The sequence below is a fragment of the Lineus longissimus genome, chromosome 11 (genome assembly GCF_910592395.1).
Source record: "Lineus longissimus chromosome 11, tnLinLong1.2, whole genome shotgun sequence".
Lineage (NCBI taxonomy): Eukaryota > Metazoa > Nemertea > Pilidiophora > Heteronemertea > Lineidae > Lineus > Lineus longissimus.
The window spans coordinates 4,486,756-4,505,012 of NC_088318.1; the positions used below are offsets into that span (position 1 = coordinate 4,486,756).

An 18,257-nucleotide genomic window follows, 5' to 3' on the forward strand; every position below is an offset into this window, starting at 1 on the left:
TGGTGGATGTCCTGAATAATCTCTACGGGTGAGTAGTTTTCTCATGGGTAGAAGCAAAAGAAGTAAAAGCAATAGACAGGAGTAAAAGCGATAGGCGAAGGAGTAAAAAACAATGACCTTACAAGTCTGATATAGATCCGAAGGTTCAGCAGCTTATTTTGATACATGTGTATAGTCAAAAGGTTCTTATAGTCAGAGTTCGAAAACAAGTGTTCTCCAAATATTCGTCAAGGATCTGTCACTACAAGCTTCCATCAGGAAACTGTTACCCTTTCCCCACCGTGGTGAGGGAAGGTTTCCACTGAGTGTGTTCAGAGGGAAGGTTTCCACTGAGTGTGTTCAGAGGGAAGGTTTCCACTGAGTGTGTTCAGTGGGAGAAAGCGTGCGTTAGTATAGAGCTTTGTTCATGCTTCACTGCACCCAAACCACACCAATAAAAGTTTTGCGATGTCGCATGCGATCCGCGCTATAAGCAAAATCGTATGATTTGGGAACCTACTCTACGCTGAGGCGATAAAAACCAATCTCGCTGACCTGTGTTGGCGGATAAATGAGAGTGCGCGAAATGAGTTATTGGCATTGATTAATGACGCCAATTAGTCAATGATGTCATAAGATATGTGAATCAGATATATCCTAGTTCGAGCCAACGAAAATGTCAAGAAAACAATTAGTTCCGAACAATTATTGTGTAAAAATGATCGTGTATTTATCACATGACTCGTGTAATTAGACGGGTCACAGCTGGATAAAAGTGGCGGGTTTTCGAAATAGCACCGAAGAAATTTTGTTTCCGTCAACTACAGGGTGACCCAGTATGCAACTTCTAAGCTTATACGTGTATATTATTTGATAAACCGTAAATAAATGCTTATAGTATAATGGCACAGCTGCGAAGCTGTTTTGCAAAGGATCAACTAGCGGACCATCGGCGGGAATTCCGACGTGACAAGTCAAAACGCTTAAAGGAAGCCTATAGCGAAACGCTTTTAAAAATGGGGAATTTTGAACCTAAGGCGGGAATAAGCTTCTATTGATAAATTTTAGTAGGCTGATGTTACATAGGAATGAGCTACTCACGCCACATTTTTCATCGACTCACGGCTCATTTTCACGTGTCACTCCTCATTTGTCACGAGTGACCGCGGCGGTTTACATACAGATCATTTTTCGCTCGTTCATTTGTCACTTGGATTTTCTCGGCGACGCACATGGACTCAGAAGAAGAAGAGATGGCAGCCATGCTGCTCCTGATGGAGAATAGAAAACGAAAGCGTAGGCGTCGGACGAGAACAATGTGGTACATAAAAGTGCTGCATTTTTGCATTTTTTGTTTCTCATTTCCAATCGAAATTAGCTATTGTATTAATGTGTAAACTAATGAAAATGCCGAAAAGTAGCTTTTCTCACAGTTTCGAAGGCGATATCACTACAAATGCACATGGACGTCCACTTTCTTTGCCAGCTCATTTCACAAAGAATGAACATGTCCATTCATCGCTTCACTCATGAAATGACATGAAATGACGTGAGACGACGAATGCGGGCAAAACTTACAAAATTCACTTCAATGAGAACAGGTCAATAGGTTTTCCAATGTCCATTCATCAGGTCACGAATGACAAGTGACAAATGAGTCGTGAGCCGATGAAACGTGAGGTCTATGTAACTTCAGCCTCAGGTACATGTAGTTGATTATATGGTCAATGAGCTGCAGCGTAAGAAGTAATCATCAATTGGTTATACTTACCACGCTCAACTAGTCTAAATAAAGACTTGTGCCACTACTAAATCTCTTTAAACGTGAACCGTACATGTATGTATACCGCCGCAAATACATGTACACTGCAGTAACCCTTGACCAAAAACATGTGAAACGTGAATAGCTCGCACATACAGGATTCACATCTGTCACTTGTCGCTGTTCGCAGGTGACTTGTCACTGTTCGCAGGCCACTTGTCACATGTCATGAGTATGTTTGTTAACTGGCTCTCATGACTGACGCTAGAAACATGACTTGAGTGAAAAGTGACATCGTCAATCGTAAGCAGCCCGCGTTTTGGAAATTACTTGTTTTTTCTCCATGTCACGATTGCCAACGTTCAACTAGACATACACAAAGGAAAACGACGTTCGTTAAAAATTTGTAATTGAATTTGAAAATTCTCTTGCGTAATACGTATTTAATATAAACTTCAGCATTGCCTTTGTGTAGACAGATGATCAACTAAATACCAAGTTTCAGCGAATTGGTATGCATATTAACTGCTCTACGGTATTGAGTGTCACTGCACTTCCATTTTCCTGGACCACCAGTAATTACGAATGGCGTACCCCTTTAAGTGTTATCGTGAACTCTACGTAAACCCAGCCTAAATGAAATGTCTCCTGTTCCAATCATACGTTTCATTTACTAATTGGATGACGAAATGTCTATCAGAATGTAGCTCAGACACCACCGTTCATCCCTTTCACTATGTCCTTGGTTGTCTCCCCTTCATACCATATAACCGCAAGTGCTTTTTGCAGCTTCTTGAGCTGAGAGTTTTCTGCAAGATGGCGACATCATGTAATACTGCCTTATGCAACAACTTCAGGTTGTAAACATTGCTACATATACGTCACGCTGGTTTTCGTCGTTGCGGGACTCCATCCCGGCCGCAAATTTCTCCGTACATTTTTGGAATACATAATTTTTTTTTCGATTGATTGATGCCGTTTCTTTAGGAGTATTGATGAATAAATGATGAGTACACGATATGACTGCAGCAAAACATGTTCTGAAGTCTTTTGAAATGAGTGGGGTTTTTATACATTGCATACATTTGATCATTGCTGTTCTCTAGTAGCATACATGTACCTGGGGACGAAAAAAAGCTGAAGTTCGTGACGTAACCGTCGATCACCACCTGCAACAACCCTATCATACTACTCCAAGTTAAACTGTTAATGTTTTTTTCAAGGCTTTTGGACGACCAAGTTGACAAATACGACGCATATAAAGTCGAGACAATCGGCGACGCGTACATGATAGTGTCGGGGGCTCCACAGAGAAATGGTGACCAGCATGCCATGGAGCTAGCAGAGGTTGCCCTGGCGTTCATCAGGGCAGTTGTAGCATTCACAGTACCACATGCGCCCAGCTACCAGATAAAAATGAGGATAGGCTTGCATTCTGGTAAGGTAGCTTCCCAAAAATCTTTATTCTCAGTTCAGGGGTGAACCATTTTATTTCTTCATGTACATGTACATGGTAACCTGATTGAAAAGTGGACTACAGGTCTCTCGCATATAAGCCAGCTAAAAATGAAGTGTTTTTTGCCGATGCAATATGGAGGTTCTTAACAATTTGTAACCAGTGATTACTTTTTAGGTCCCTGCGAGGCAGGTGTGGTAGGAGTCAAAATGCCGAGATACTGCCTCTTCGGGACGACAGTATTAATCGCGGGATATATGGAAAATACTGCCAAAGGTAAGCAGGAGAAATATGGTTTCTCGTCCCCTCACCGCCGCTGTCCTAGAATAATTGATATCAATCTATAATCTAGTTCAAATTTTGCCACCACTCAGACATTTTTCGTGTGCTTCGGACCACTGTGCGTGCAGAGCTTGTTTTGACGGCCGTCTGACATCTCTCGATAGATGACGACGTTCGCTCCTGGTCATTCTCGTGTTGGAAGAGGAACACCCAGTGGTGGTCGGTCGCTCTGGTCAACGTAGGTAATCCAACCTTGCGTCAGGAATTTGCGGAGGCCGCGATGATTTGGGACGAGGCTGAGGAACACCTGTCCTTAAGTCGTTGTACGGGTGTACTGCTTCCTAAACCGAGTCTCTTCTGACGGCTATCATGTCTATACAGAATATAAACACCAGTGGCAGCAAATTTGGCGGGTATTGCATTTTTCTACTTTTTAGACCTAATCCGGACTAATGTTGACAGTAAGATATGATTAGACCTTGAAAAATTAACTGGTGCTATGCAGACAGAAATTAGATTTATGTGTACACATATTCATTTTCGTCCAGCTATTGCTTACAGTGTTCATTGTATTTTCCAAGGATGTGAATATGAATTATTGAAAAAAACATCAACTCTTCAAAATTGATTTTCAGAAATGACCGTCCATATCAGCGAGGCGACGAAGACGCTATTGGCAAGCAATGATGAGTACGAAGTCGAAGATCGGGGACTGGTCCTTATCAAAGTAGGTCATCTTCACTCTGGCCTTGACCCTTGAACCTGACCTTGAAACAATCACCAAGGTCAACGAAACTACAATATACGTTTTACTCGGATCATCATTTCATCGGTAGCATCGCGATGATTACCACTCTTTGCTTTGCGAATAACTCTAGAATGTTCCCTTTCATGAGGAAAGATCAAAAACAGATTTACATGTTTCTCGCGATGGCCACCTATTGACAAGTCATGGTCTCTCTAGTTTTCTCTCCCATCAGTCCAGCATTCGACGATAGAAAGTAACTGATCCTGATTATCGATTCATGAAAATCACGATCTGACCGATTTCGTTGTGTTCGCCAAATGCTTTTTTGTGATCACTCTAATGTTAAACCGTTCGCCCTGCGTAAAGATGTTTTTAATGGTAGCCCCTCCCTCCCATTGTAACTAATGCATGATTATGATTGTGAAAAGAAAAGAAAAAACACTTATAAAGTGATAACATTTCATCAGTTGGCGATACCATCATCCTGAGATTCAGGTTTTTGATAATCCCACCTCGTAGAGAGAGGCGAAGTAGGCCCTATATTGAAAACCACTGATGCCAGGATGCGATACCATATGCGTGAGCTTCTTTTCAGGGTCAGAAGAGGAAGACGTTTTGGCTATTGAGTGGAGCTAAAGAGAAGTCGAAAGCTGGTGATATGCATCATCCCCATTCCAATCTGGAGGAAACGTGTGCTATGCCAACTATGAAAACGTGCACTGTTTGAAATAATAGCCAGGATTAGCAGCCGCCCGATTCCGACTCCGATTACGAGTACGAGTCAGAGTTGGATCCGCGCGCGAATGTTCAGTTTGATCGATTAGCAACGTCACGACTCCCGGTCAGAGTTGATCTCAGTTCCAGGTGTTTTACGTTAGATGGCGCTGCGAAACGTAAACATAGCAGACGACGGAAACAATCGGCTGATCGGCAGTGATTTTCTTTTGATCGTGATTAAACCAGTTATAGAGAAATGGCAGATAGGCCCACATCTTGGACTTGGGAGCAAAAAATAACCCAAGGGCAATTGCATGCTTCCTCACTTGTAATAACCATTGATAACTACTACCATGCACATGATGCATGTCATGTACACATGATGTGCACGCATCGCATGCGCATCGATGTGCAAAAAAAATCGCGAGAATGCCACCCAACAAAGATGCCCATACAGAGCACCCTTTTTCCACCAGAACTACATTGCTGGGCATTGACATATCCTTGAAAGCATTTACATTTAAAAACGATCAGGAAATACTCCGAATCTACGATGATAACAGAGAAATTTGCACTGGGAGCGCACTTACGAATAGAGGACGTCCAACTCAGAGTTTACGAGCGAGTACGAGTGACCACTTGGGAAACCCCCGCACTGTTGATGACGTAAAGCGCAAAAAGGAATCACCTCGTACTCGGAGTCGGAGTCGGGCGTCTGCTAATCCTGTCTATTGTTCAAATCTTGGTTTGCCAAGGAAGGATAGTGATGCTGAAGATTATTATACCAGGAAGTGACAATTAGATTGTTATTTTTGCTTTGATATTTCATCCCGTCCTCGATGCGTAGTTACTTCAAAATATTTGAAAGCACCGGAAATATTTTGTTATTTTTGCTTTGCTATTTCATCCCGTCCTCGATGCGTAGTTACTTCAAAATATTTGAAAGCACCGGAAATATTTTGTTATTTTTGCTTTGCTATTTCATCCCGTCCTCGATGCGTAGTTACTTCAAAATATTTGAAAGCATCGGAAATCTTTTTCTTTTCTTAATAATTTACCTCTACACATATGAGTATATAAGCAGTCCTTTTCGAAAACTGTAACACTTCTAATTCATGAGATAGATTAATCCGAGGTTATTCGAGAGAAAAAATTATATCGGAATAGAAAACAAATGAATGACATAAGGGCCACCGCACTAGGTTCCAGAACTGATGGTTTCATTCAACAATTTCCAAACTCTCGCTGCAGCAGTGTTCGTTCGTGGTCAGCTCGTTGATTGGATGTACCATACTTTTGTGATTTAAAGTAGTCTATGTATGATGGATATAGTTTAATCTGATTTACATGTATCACGAGCTTCTTTGAACTCAGACTCCCGGTGCAGTGCATTTCATCATCCTACTTTTGGAAGGTACATAAACAAGGCCAGTCCACGGCATCCGGAGTGTGCTTTGAATACGATTAACACCTCAAAATCACATACTATAAGATATTTACATTTATATCTTTTGCTGGAAGATGAAGGTAAGAATGTTTTGTGGATGGACACATTTTTGTGGATTTACAAATTAGCCGAGGCGTCATCAGATATACATGTACATCTATTAAAGCAGTCGGAATAGATTGTCGATTTGATGTATTTCCATCATTGCCAGTAACAGAATTTCAAATTTTCAATTTTTTCTATTTCGTTTTCAACAAATCTGGCCAAAATAGCTGTACGGCAATTCTCGTATACTGTAAAAAAATTGCGACTTTTCTTAGTTCATGCAATTCGTGAAAATTTCAGAAAAAAAAAGTTTCACGATTTTTTTTGGGTGGCTAACAGAAGTTCTGTCCTTTTTTTCGAATAAAACCCCCAACGATGGCGGTTTTTGTGTCGTGAATCGAGATTAATCGGTCGACGTTAGAGTTAATTGAATTCGCTTAGCTGTCTGATGATTGCCCTTCAGGAGTTCGGGATGCCTATATAGTACTTCGATAAGTCAAGCGAGTCATTTACATGTACCTAAAAAAGAGTAGAGAAGAAACGTCCCGCGCTTCGAGGTATTATTCGTTGGTTGCTTATCTCCCGATACCACGTGAAAAGCCCATGAGCAGCCCAGCAAGGTACAGATTATGTTCCTAGACTTTCTGTACGATTTCAGTTCTCTGAATTCCTCGATTATATATGTCCCGAGGCAAATTCTTTTCACATTCGAACTATCAGTAGTTCATGCAGTAAAGCCGTGTATAATGTTTCTTAGATCGCTAATGATACCCCCTTATCAGTTCTCAATCCTCTGATGAAGTATTGATGCCATCATAACTTCGCAAGCTTCACTTTCAATCTCTCCCATTTGCCTACTCAGGTCCGACGACGACTTGCTATACATGCTTGCTTCTACTTAAGACAAAATATGCCAATATAAGCGGTCCTTTGTCTCACGCTACCCGAACCAGCCGCCCCCATATTATGTCTTTATGGTGGCGATTTTGGACTTGTTTGGGCAACACCTCTACCCAGGATAATAATTATCGTTTCATTTTCGACAGGCGATTGCGCAAATAAAAAGCATGTTTCTGCAATGCAATTAGACATGTCCACACAAATTACACTATGCAAGGCTTCCTCTTATTATCCGGATCACATAAGCCGTCGTCCTCATATTCTACTATCCAGAATGTGATTAAATCTGTCCCATATCTGCCATGAAATGAGGGGCAGGAGCCCAACATGAGCTATCCAATTTCCGCAACAATGGTGTGACATTAACTCCCGAGATTCGCTGACCCCACTATTTTTCGATTCCATGCCTCCGCTGCCGAGTGGTGGAAGAGCGGCTTGGAATGTGTGACAAGTCCGGTAAATTGAGCATGAGCCGATGAGATAGGTTTACCAGTTATACTTGATGATGGTCATCATGAGGCTTACGAATGCGTCTTGTGGTGTCTTGGTCATCGCCGGTTACTGGTTAAGCTACCTTTATGGGCATTCAGCTACTTAGAGGAAGTGTTTATGTCGCCATCTCAGTCGGGAATGATTGTTAACGTAATCGACACTTGCACCGGATCGTGTCACGAGATTTTCCCCTCCTCGATCAGCAGACGTCAACCCCGAGAAATACCACCCCATATTGTTCGATAGTGGATATTTTGATGTAGAAACAGGTGACGTAACAAGATTTTATAGAAATGTTTCAGTCCGTTACACAAAGTACCTTTTGTACCGCAGAAAATGGACAAACATTTAGACTTGATTTTGGCTATCCGTTCTCCCAATAACGAGTCGAAAGCATCAATAAATCGGTCGTACATCTACTTCATGACGTCTTCATAATCTTTCATTAGTCGGCCATTCATATTCAAATTTTCAAATTAATTATAAATTCTTTGGAGATCTCAATATGTAATTTCGTCAGAACAACTTCGAAGAAAAGCTCTCATTGACCAGTCTAGAAAGCCGTCAGAAGTTCAAGTTAAAGTTAAAGTTAAAGTTAAAGCGTTTGACCTTTCGTTATACTTCTCACAGTTTGCGGGTTGTAACATCCTGATATCCTACGTCATATTCAAAAAGCTGGAATAGGGCCTACAATTTTAATGCTGTGAGCGAGCGGCTGTTCCGATTATTTGATACACACCCGTACGCGTTGTATGATTCAATTCAACAGAATTTCAATAAGTTCAATAAATTTTATGATTTTCTCACGCTTTTGGTTTAATAATTTATATATAATATTTTATGCTGCTATACACACACTGGAATTTATTAAAGCTGCAGGGGATGAAGCATAGCTGCTATAACGACAATAACCGATAATAGTGGATAACTACCAATGAAAATGCTTGTTTGATAAACGTTGCTACAACGGTGATCAAATTCCAAGACTCGGGTGCAAGCGACGTTGTGATTGGGCGCTTTTTTCTACCGCCACAATCCGTCTGAAGGGCATGGATTACACCAGGGGTTTGAAATATCGAGAGACGGAGTATATTGAAAGCCACTGGTGCCAGGGTGACGCTGCAGTCGACCTTGCACTCCTACAATGACATCGTTTATTGTATGACCAGTTATTTACAGCAGTGCAGCGTGTTTTCCCGACATGCTTCAAGACATGTTCTGTGTTGTTAATAGAAAAGTTTCTGCTTAAATAAAACCCCACCAGTTGAACACGATTTAATACTCTCAGACAACAATTAATCTGTATCGTATTTCATTGCAGACATGTTATGCTAAAGTATGCATTAACAAGGTTCCGCCCGAATGATCGAGATGGCTCTTAAATTACCTCCTTTCGTGAGCGTAAAGCTATGTCCTTCCTCAGTCACACGGATATTATATCTGTACCTAAAATAATCTTTTTTAATCGGCTATACATCCTCGTTTTCATAATAGCAAAACGCAAACGATTCATACGGGACGTACACAAAGAAAATTCCGACATGTAGTGTATAGACAAGCTAGCAGCTCCCCTAGTTTGGCACAGTATTACCTCAGAAATACTTGAATATCCTGAATATTACTGAATATCCTGAATATAAAAATCCCGAATATCATTCAAACAAGTCAAAGCGCACTGTCACACATGTCGTTTACTTTCAACATGTCCTTTAACACAAGGCTAATTATAAACCGCGAGATGCGAAATGCGAAATCCCGAGATGCTAACCTCGGTGAGAGAACCATGCGCCACGGAATGTATTGCAAATATGGAACCTAAAATGGCGACATTCATGAGACCGAGGCTGAAGTAGGGAGCTATCCTTGTTTTGATTAGCCCATTGAAATATGCGATGTGGAATTTAACCTAATTATGGCAGACTATCCCAGCGCTATTTTTAGGGATGACCAGACGTTCACCAGGTGCATGCCCTGTGTTATCGGTCAATCATGTGTATGGTGACGTGTGCCGCCAGGCGTAACGTAAAAATAATTGTTACATGCAGCATACTGAACCTTATGGTATTAAACTCCCTTTAAACATAGCCAGAGTGTATCTTGATAAAATACAAAAAACCTTTGTGTTCAAGATGAACATGCAGTTGCATGTCGGCTTTGTATTGTCTTCGGCCCTACTATCATTGAATGGAGAAGTTGACAGCAGCATCAGAAATGGTGATTGTCATGGTCCAGGGAAGTAGAAAATCTAGTGGCACAAATTAATGATTACTCATCTCGCGATTTCGCGATTTCTCATCTCGCGGTTTTAAATACGAACTGGCTGGGCGGTGTCAGTTCCCTTTAACACAATAAACCGCATCTACGACCATGGAGGTATCATTAACCTCCATGCTACCACAGAGGACTCCATCCTGCCTAATTCGTATCGCCAAGATTTACCAAAACAATCAAACATGTTCATTATATCACTAAGATTTACAATGACTATCCCCAACTTGACACATACATGGGTGGCACAAGAGGATGAATAAGATACCAGAAATAATTCGGGATTTATGTACACGTATACCTGTAAACTGCATGCTTACCACTTATACATTGGAGTGACTACACAAGCATGTGTTCACTTTGCACTGACATTGAATACATGCATTACGTAACGTCGTAACCTCGGGTGGTTGAATTACCCACACTAATCGATCGACTTAATTTTTAAAGGAAGTGACTACTTGGCAAGCCCGGCTTACCAAACAGCGACTTTTTCTTGTCCTGAATGGAGAGCCGAACTCATGCATATTCAACCATCCAGGAGCTCATTTTCATTCGTGGCAACACGGTCAGCAACACTGGAGTTACAGTGAAACGCCTTCAGAAATGCACACTAATGCATTTAACATGCTTATCAGTTAAATCACGTTTATGACTTTTTTGTAAATCCATACAGTCATGTACATGTACATGCTTCTTCATGGATTATTGACCAAAACCCGAGTTTAGCAACAGAAATTGAATCGAGAGCGGGAAGTCGGCCATTGTTAAATATGCGCATATAAATTCGAATATGACATCACTGCTCTCTGATTGGCCAAAATGTTGTAACCTCTCCGGCTCGCCAAAGAGGGTAGTATTTTTGCCCTGTTTGGCAAGCCCTGTAACATCTGTAGTTGTTTCCCATGTGTCAGTGTTTCCAAACAATAGGCAGCTAGAGAGACCATGACTTTTCAATAGGGGGAAACACAGAAAAACTTGTCAATCTATCTTTTAGCGTTCCCAAACAATGAGGGGAAACACTCAAAAATAGAAACACTCAAAAACATTACACCGGCTTGCCGAACAGAGTTGATTTTTAGTGCTGTTTGGCAAGCGGCTCTCCAAGCAGGGCAAAAAAAAGATGCCTGTTCGGCGAGCCGCTTGCCAAATAGACCCGGCCAATTTTAAAAGCCATGGTGATTCACGCGAACGACGTATATGTTACATGTAGTTCCCGAAAAAGTCAAAATCAACGCAATATATGGGGCGGTTGAATTAACTCGGTGGAGGCGCGGATCGGGTGGTGTGGGCGAAATCGCATTCCTTTCACTCAACAACTGCAGTCCACCAGTTCTTGTCAAATAACCGCGTGTCGCATAAAAGGATTTTGCGAGAGATAATTATCTTAACATTGCTGTAAAAAGTGAATTATTCCTCACGAAATAGGCAATTTCAACGAAGACAATTGTTATTTTATCCAGTTTAAATGAATAAATCAGTTTGTTTCGTTCACAATGCGATTTTACCAAGATTCTTTTTTCTTCGTCGATGTTTTAAAAATTTCTGAATTGTTTCTGTCCCAGACGCGCATCGGAGATTGTGGAACATATAACTTTATTCCCTAATTGATTTACATGGCAGAGTCTATTATTCCTCAAAGCGGGAGCAAGATGTAAGGATCTATGTCGCTATATGATGCAATTTACTCCCTCAGGAGGTACCAGAAAGTATCATGGCGAAGCCAGACAAGAAAACACTGGGTGTGCCCGAAGATATTCTTTACACAGAGCACTCCCTGAATCATCTTCCGCCAACAAACCGGATATTGTCTCCGACACAGTCTAGAATTCGAATTTCATTTGTCGTTTCACCATGATCACCAGCCAGCATGCTGCCAATAATCGCGCAATAATTAGGTTCAGGAAGAATGCCCAATTCGCCCGACGAGTTTACTCAGTGCCGGGATTTACGTGGAATGAATTTTAAGCACTGCATGTCCATCCGGTTGGTTTCCGTTCAGCGAAACACGGAATCGGAATGGAGATTTTTAGGTGATTTGTCTTCTCTCAGAAACATGATATTTTGATGGCTCGTACAGTGGATGAATGGCTTGGTCTTTTGCAACCTGGTTTTACCAGTGTTTTCATTGCCAGGATCTACAGGTACAATAGAAAAAAAAATCGCTTTTCGAAAATGATATTCATGCGGCTTTAAAACTACATGACCTAAATTTTAGCACCCTGCATTATAGTAAAGTACAATGTAAATTACCAGTTTAAAGGGTCTCTATAGACAGCTGTTATGTAGGTAAGATAATGTTACACAAAGTCACCAATAGGGGTCTCTCGTCAACACTATTCACGCTTGTACGTCGAGTAATACATTTAGTGGCCCAGTGCCCGTATACTGTACATATTAGTCACCCGAAGATCACCAATTTAACCCCGCTGATCCTGCCTATAGTCCCCCTTTAAATGAAGGTCTAAACGAATAAGGCAAACCGTGCTTGGAGTATCCCGGCCTCTACGAAACAAAAAAGGTATAATTTATAGCACATGATTGAAGTACTACATGTCCGTTTCTATACACTACATGTATAGTGGCTATATCGTGTTCCTCAAGGCAAGAACAAGTATAGCACTAATGGAGAGAACATGGGTATGACATGCTCGTTGATACCACCTGGTCGCGCCAGAGGCCATCTAGTTGCGTGGTTGTTTTTGCTGATAATGACCAGCATCGGAGAAGCATATGTCACGACGCAATTTCTTGTAGGTTCAGACTTCCAATCAGTTGGGAAGCGAGATAAAATCGACCGAGTAGGCGATACAAAATTGCGGTCGAGTTTAATCGCGCATGGGCAGTTACGAAAAATCCCAACTTCCTCTCGATCGCTTAGAAATCAGCAGATTAATTGCAACCGGCCATAAGGTATCGCCTTGAGAATAGGTAGGCTTTGAGAGTGGTATTAGTTTTATAGGTAATGGCCGTCACATTTGCCCAAGTTTACTGATTAGCATCATTTATGACATTCGGGTATAAATCAAAGAGTTTGAGGTTGGTCTAAATCCAAAAATAAATAACTTAAATTGATGAGATGTAAAAGTATTTGATCTGCAGATGTTTGAACGGCAACGCGATATAACCTTGAAATAGTCAATGAAATATCTGTGTCAGGTTGGAATCGAAAACAATTTAGTTAATGAAATGAAGGAACATGCCCTTGACACTCAGCAACACATTTCTAACTGTCGAAATGAAATAGCCAAACGGACTGATCCAAGTCGCTGATCCACTGATGGGAGTGAATATTTTGTATATTTTCAATTACCACCTAGCCTAAAGGCAATTTGTGTGGAGCAGAGGAATCACCAAAAAGATGACGCCCTACCAGTGTGGTACATGTAATTCAAATTAATATACGAGCCTATCGCCTATCCCATTGTTCGACGTCAAACAATGGAATAGGCGTTCACGTTGACGTCTCAGTGCGCTCGTGCAGGCCGTCAAATCGTCGAATCCTTTTGTCCGCGACTCTTGACAATGAAGTCGCCGGAATCCTTTTAGTCTGTCGACCTTTAAGAGAAAGGGCTGAAAAACACCCCTTTCTGTTCCTTTCACCACTCAATTTCACCAGTCACAATGGATTCCGGCGAGTCTATTATTGCGGCCCGTTGTTCACCAAGGATTTGTCAAGACGCCTTCGCATCTTCCCTGTTTATCCAGCTTCTTATCTTGAAGTTATCGCTCTCTAGTTTTTCGCTTCTCTGGGCCAAGCTTCAACCATCCTTTCACCTGTGATATCATCATCTTCGCCTGATAGTCTATACTTGAGATCAATTACATGTAGCTCTGATAACATCGATAATTATCTATCTTTGCACGTTTACATGTGGTTGCAAGGTCAAAACCTATACTTACAACAAGGTTAACGGTGATCAGCCGTTTTGACATGAGAGAAATAATGTGTTTTACCCGATAAATAGCTACCAAGATTTTATGGCTTCACCCGAGATATTTATTTCATCATACCACATCCTCTAGAGGTTAATTTTGAATAGATAACCAACAGGAGGGAACTTCTTCACTAAAATTAGAGAGAAAAAAAGCAAATTATTTTACCCCTTGTGACCTTGAATGGCGTGATGTGATTCGTTCACATACTAAAAGAGGTATGAGAGCATTTTTTGTTTCACATGCAGGGGTTGCTATTGTAACCTTTGAGAGACGTGCTAGATTATATAAACAGATAGTTTTGGGTCGAGTACAATAAATTAATAACAGTAAAGGTTGAAAATCTTGTTTTTGATACAATAATATGACGAACGTTTGGCAATCTTGCGCCGAAGAAAGAGGTTTTTTAACATCACGCTTCGGATTCGACATTTTTGGTTGTAACAAGCCATCGTTTCCTGATTATCAGCATCGGCATACCGACTCCTAAATTCCTGAGGTTTTTAGGTTGTACGTTGTAATTGGCAGATTGGTTCAAATAGTGATTCGGAACTCCCCGTTTTAAAAGCTATCAAATATGTATTATAATTAATCACATCATTTATTCCAATGATTCTGATATCAGCATCAAATATATTTATGGCGAGCTCGCTTATGTATATTGGCATCACTTAATACCAAAGTCATCATTTCCGTAATAAAAAAATGTCAACTGACATTTCTGTATAAGTTTCCAATTACTTGAAGACGCCATTCTGCTTCCATTTCACAAAATGAGAAATGTATCCTTCACTCGCGATTGAAGAGTCACATTTCAGATCAATCATTTCAAATGATATTAATCAGAACTCTTGACTTCTAGTAAATCCAAATACGCAACACTTCATAAATAGGAGTTCATCTCACTGAGTAATGTGGTTTAACCGAGACTAATCTGGCGTGAAATTACGGATATGAAATATCGTATGCGCCGCTCAGAAATGACATTTGTCGTTAGTGCGAATAGCTCCATTGCATGAACACTTACTCTCTCCTGGGTCGATTATTTGAATTAAGTGGACCGAGAAAGCGCTGGTCCCGGTGATATGGATGATCGAAGGTTAAGAGTAGAGGATTTAAGACGTGGGATGCTTTTTTAACTTTTGAAGAAAAGGTTGGGATAAATCAATTTTTTCTTCCATCGTTGCGCATCTACGTATCAGAGACGTGACTTGCACGCAGATCATAACATCCTCGTTGAAAGGTGATGTCGGCGACATTTTGTGTTGTTATACCTACTACTGAACCGATTACATAACACTTTCGAAATTGTAATTTATTTGACGAGATGATATAAATAGACTGAGACCAACATCGGGAACGATGTCCTGTGCGTCTATCTCGCTATCTATCTCGGTCAACATTTGGTTATTCCTGCTATGATGTATCATTATTCTTGATGTTTCGAGTACAAGACAACGATATGATACAACTGCAGCTACCTTTACCGGTACGTCGAGTACGTGTATATCTCCATGGCTAGTACGTATCGATAATGCTAAGTTCCCTCTGTCTACTGAAAATAATTCAGCATATCATTACTCTGGCCAAGGGCAGATTAAAGGAAACCTATCACGAAACGCCTATAAAAATGAAGAGTTTGGATCGGAGCAGCCCGGTTGAAGCCTGAAGCGGGAATAAGCTCCCATTGATAAATCTTAGCAGTTTCGAGTTCACTTCAGGTGGTTGATTATGTGAGTTGGGCATCTGGGAAACATTGCATAACATTACTGACTCCAGAGGTAATCACCAATATAGCTATCGTTACTACGTTCAGCCAGTCTAAATAAAGATTTGTTGCGACGACTGAATCTCAGGCAAGAGACCATCTTTAGGCTCTATAACGGGATCCACAAGATGCGGTAGAACCTTCCAATGGTACCGATTCGACTGATCAATTTTCGTCCAACACGGGACCGAGGACAACGACTCAAGTACCACAGGACTGCCAACTGCACGAGGCCCTCATTCAAGAAACTTGGCCAAACGCTGTCAACCTACAATGAGACGGGACGGAAATGCTAAGAACTGATGCCTCCGAAGACCACGATCGACTCTCTTGTGAGTGTGAACGCGAAGAAAAGTAACCTGGTGGTCCAAAACAATTTACACTGAGTTGAGTTGAAAATGTCGATTAACAGCAACGATATAGGTCTTGTCATCATAAACCGATTTCACCTCTTCTCCATCAAAGGCAAAATAGATCAAATTTCTTGCCAATCTTCACTCAGACAAAGATTAATACGACATGGTCACCAACGTTTACGGAAAAGCTGCTGATTTTTACCTGTCTCGTGATCTCCTCCACGTTATTAGCAAACCTGCCAGCCTCGTGTCATGAAACTAATTACTTGGTCGGTGTTCAAATTATGCGTCAATCTGGAGTAAATGCCACCTCGAGCATCTGCCACGGGTCATTGTTTTTATTTTGCGGCAAGTAATGGCCAGGGTTCCCAAGGGATTGGCTTAATCTTTACCATCTAGATCAAGGCGAAGAGCCAAGAGTCCATAAAGCTTAGTTACTTGCGAAACCATTTAGTGTCATTTTTGGTGAAGGTTCATCATCAAACGCAAACGTACCTTGATTACATCGGGAAGCCCGCACAACTAATGTATAGGTTGAGTCAAGAGTCTTAATATGAGTTCTTCGTTGAATGGACCGGGGCAACGATACCGCATCGCAAATACACTATACTCAGTGCTAGTCTACACAGCGGTATTGCTGACAAATCTTCAGCACCATGAGTATGTAAATATAATATGCATTTCAACAAAAAGTGATTTTAAAAATTCACGTTCAATATTAATATTTTGAACTAACGAAGTCATTGTACATTGCTTGCCTATAAAATGTCGCATGTTCGTAGATAACGAGATTTTTCAACTCCTACAAGTTAACCTCTTGTAACTCCGGTGACTACGGGGTCTGAGTAATACCTGATGGGGTCAGACTCCCGACCTTTCCTCACGCCACGGACTGACTATTCCGCACTTCTGCCTTCGTCAATAGATCAACAAAGAATCACTGAGCATTGTGTATGAAATACCAAGAAGTGAGAAACCCACAAGACGGATGCTTTGGGGTAACATTCCATTGTCATCTTACACTTCAATGGTAGTTTTAATGCTTTTTGTAGTGCATTGTAAGTAACAACATTGTCGTAAATATTACATGGATTTACTCATACCCTAATATAATTGGCCTCTCAATATCACGCCCATGCGCATACTTATAAAGAAAGGTTCGCGACAGTTTTGTAAAGGGCATGCCATTACGCAGAAGGGTTTTACATGTACATGGTATCTGAATGAAAGCGCTGACGCATCCTTTTTCAAACCATTCACGAATAAGCACATCGTAGTAAGGTAAAGTTCACGCGGCACTTTGTACCAAACAACATTGACAAAGCAAAAATTGTTGCTTCTCTTGCAACAATTAGATATACGTATATTACTCAGCATAGCGTCACTTGTATATAATTTTTAGTTATTTTGAACATTAGAAACTTTCAAATATCAGACTTAGCCAGGTGAGAAACCAACCATTTTGAGATGGCTCTTCAAAGTTTTCCAAAGGTATCAAATTGTTAAGTGAAAGTCTATATAATATTACTACATCAGTGTCTTGCCTCTAGTCCCTTAACATCATAACAGTTGATGCAAAGCCACGGTTAAAAAAAGACATCAGTTAAAGGAATGGGCGGCTTTTTATTGCAGTATGTTTATTCTTCCTCTGGTTCATCAGTAAACTATTTTTCTAAACGTGTTTTACGCTTTTCCAATTTTGTTGAAAAACGCGTTATTCGTTATTTCTAGTCCGTACAAGTCGCGTAAGACCTTTCCCGCCACGTGTGAGTGCACGCCGAGATTCGAGTTCACGTCACCCCGCTAGTTAGACCCAACATCATTTCATTTATCGTCGCAGTTGCGGGGTAATCAAGCGCCATCAGGGTGACGTCGGAAAACTCGATACCAGCAACCTGGCGTCATTAGGGTGGCTCCATGGCTCCAGGAAACGCCTTACTAGTGCATCGTTCCACGTGGAAAGCGTCGACTTATGGAGAGTTAACTCAGTTCAAATCAGAGTCATTATCGGAAAAGCGTGATAATTCAGTAAATTTTGAATTTTTCCTTTTTTTGCAATTTTGTTGACGGAAACTCCTTGTAGAATAGGAAGTGACTGGGA

At 41.0% G+C, this 18,257-nt stretch overlaps 1 protein-coding gene across 1 annotated transcript in view; it reads left to right on the top strand.

The window, feature by feature from the left end:
• The window catches only part of LOC135496178 (uncharacterized), a 7,486-nt gene extending 2,423 nt beyond the window's left edge, over nucleotides 1-5,063 (top strand). The window contains exons 3-7 of the mRNA XM_064785338.1: nucleotides 1-28; nucleotides 2,965-3,179; nucleotides 3,375-3,473; nucleotides 4,115-4,206; nucleotides 4,823-5,063. The exon at nucleotides 1-28 is cut by the window's left edge and continues 925 nt beyond it. Coding sequence (XP_064641408.1) covers nucleotides 1-28; nucleotides 2,965-3,179; nucleotides 3,375-3,473; nucleotides 4,115-4,206; nucleotides 4,823-4,954 — 566 coding nt within the window. The 3' untranslated portion in view covers nucleotides 4,955-5,063. The remainder of the gene's footprint in view (nucleotides 29-2,964; nucleotides 3,180-3,374; nucleotides 3,474-4,114; nucleotides 4,207-4,822) is intronic.
• The last annotated feature ends 13,194 nt before the right edge of the window (nucleotides 5,064-18,257 follow it).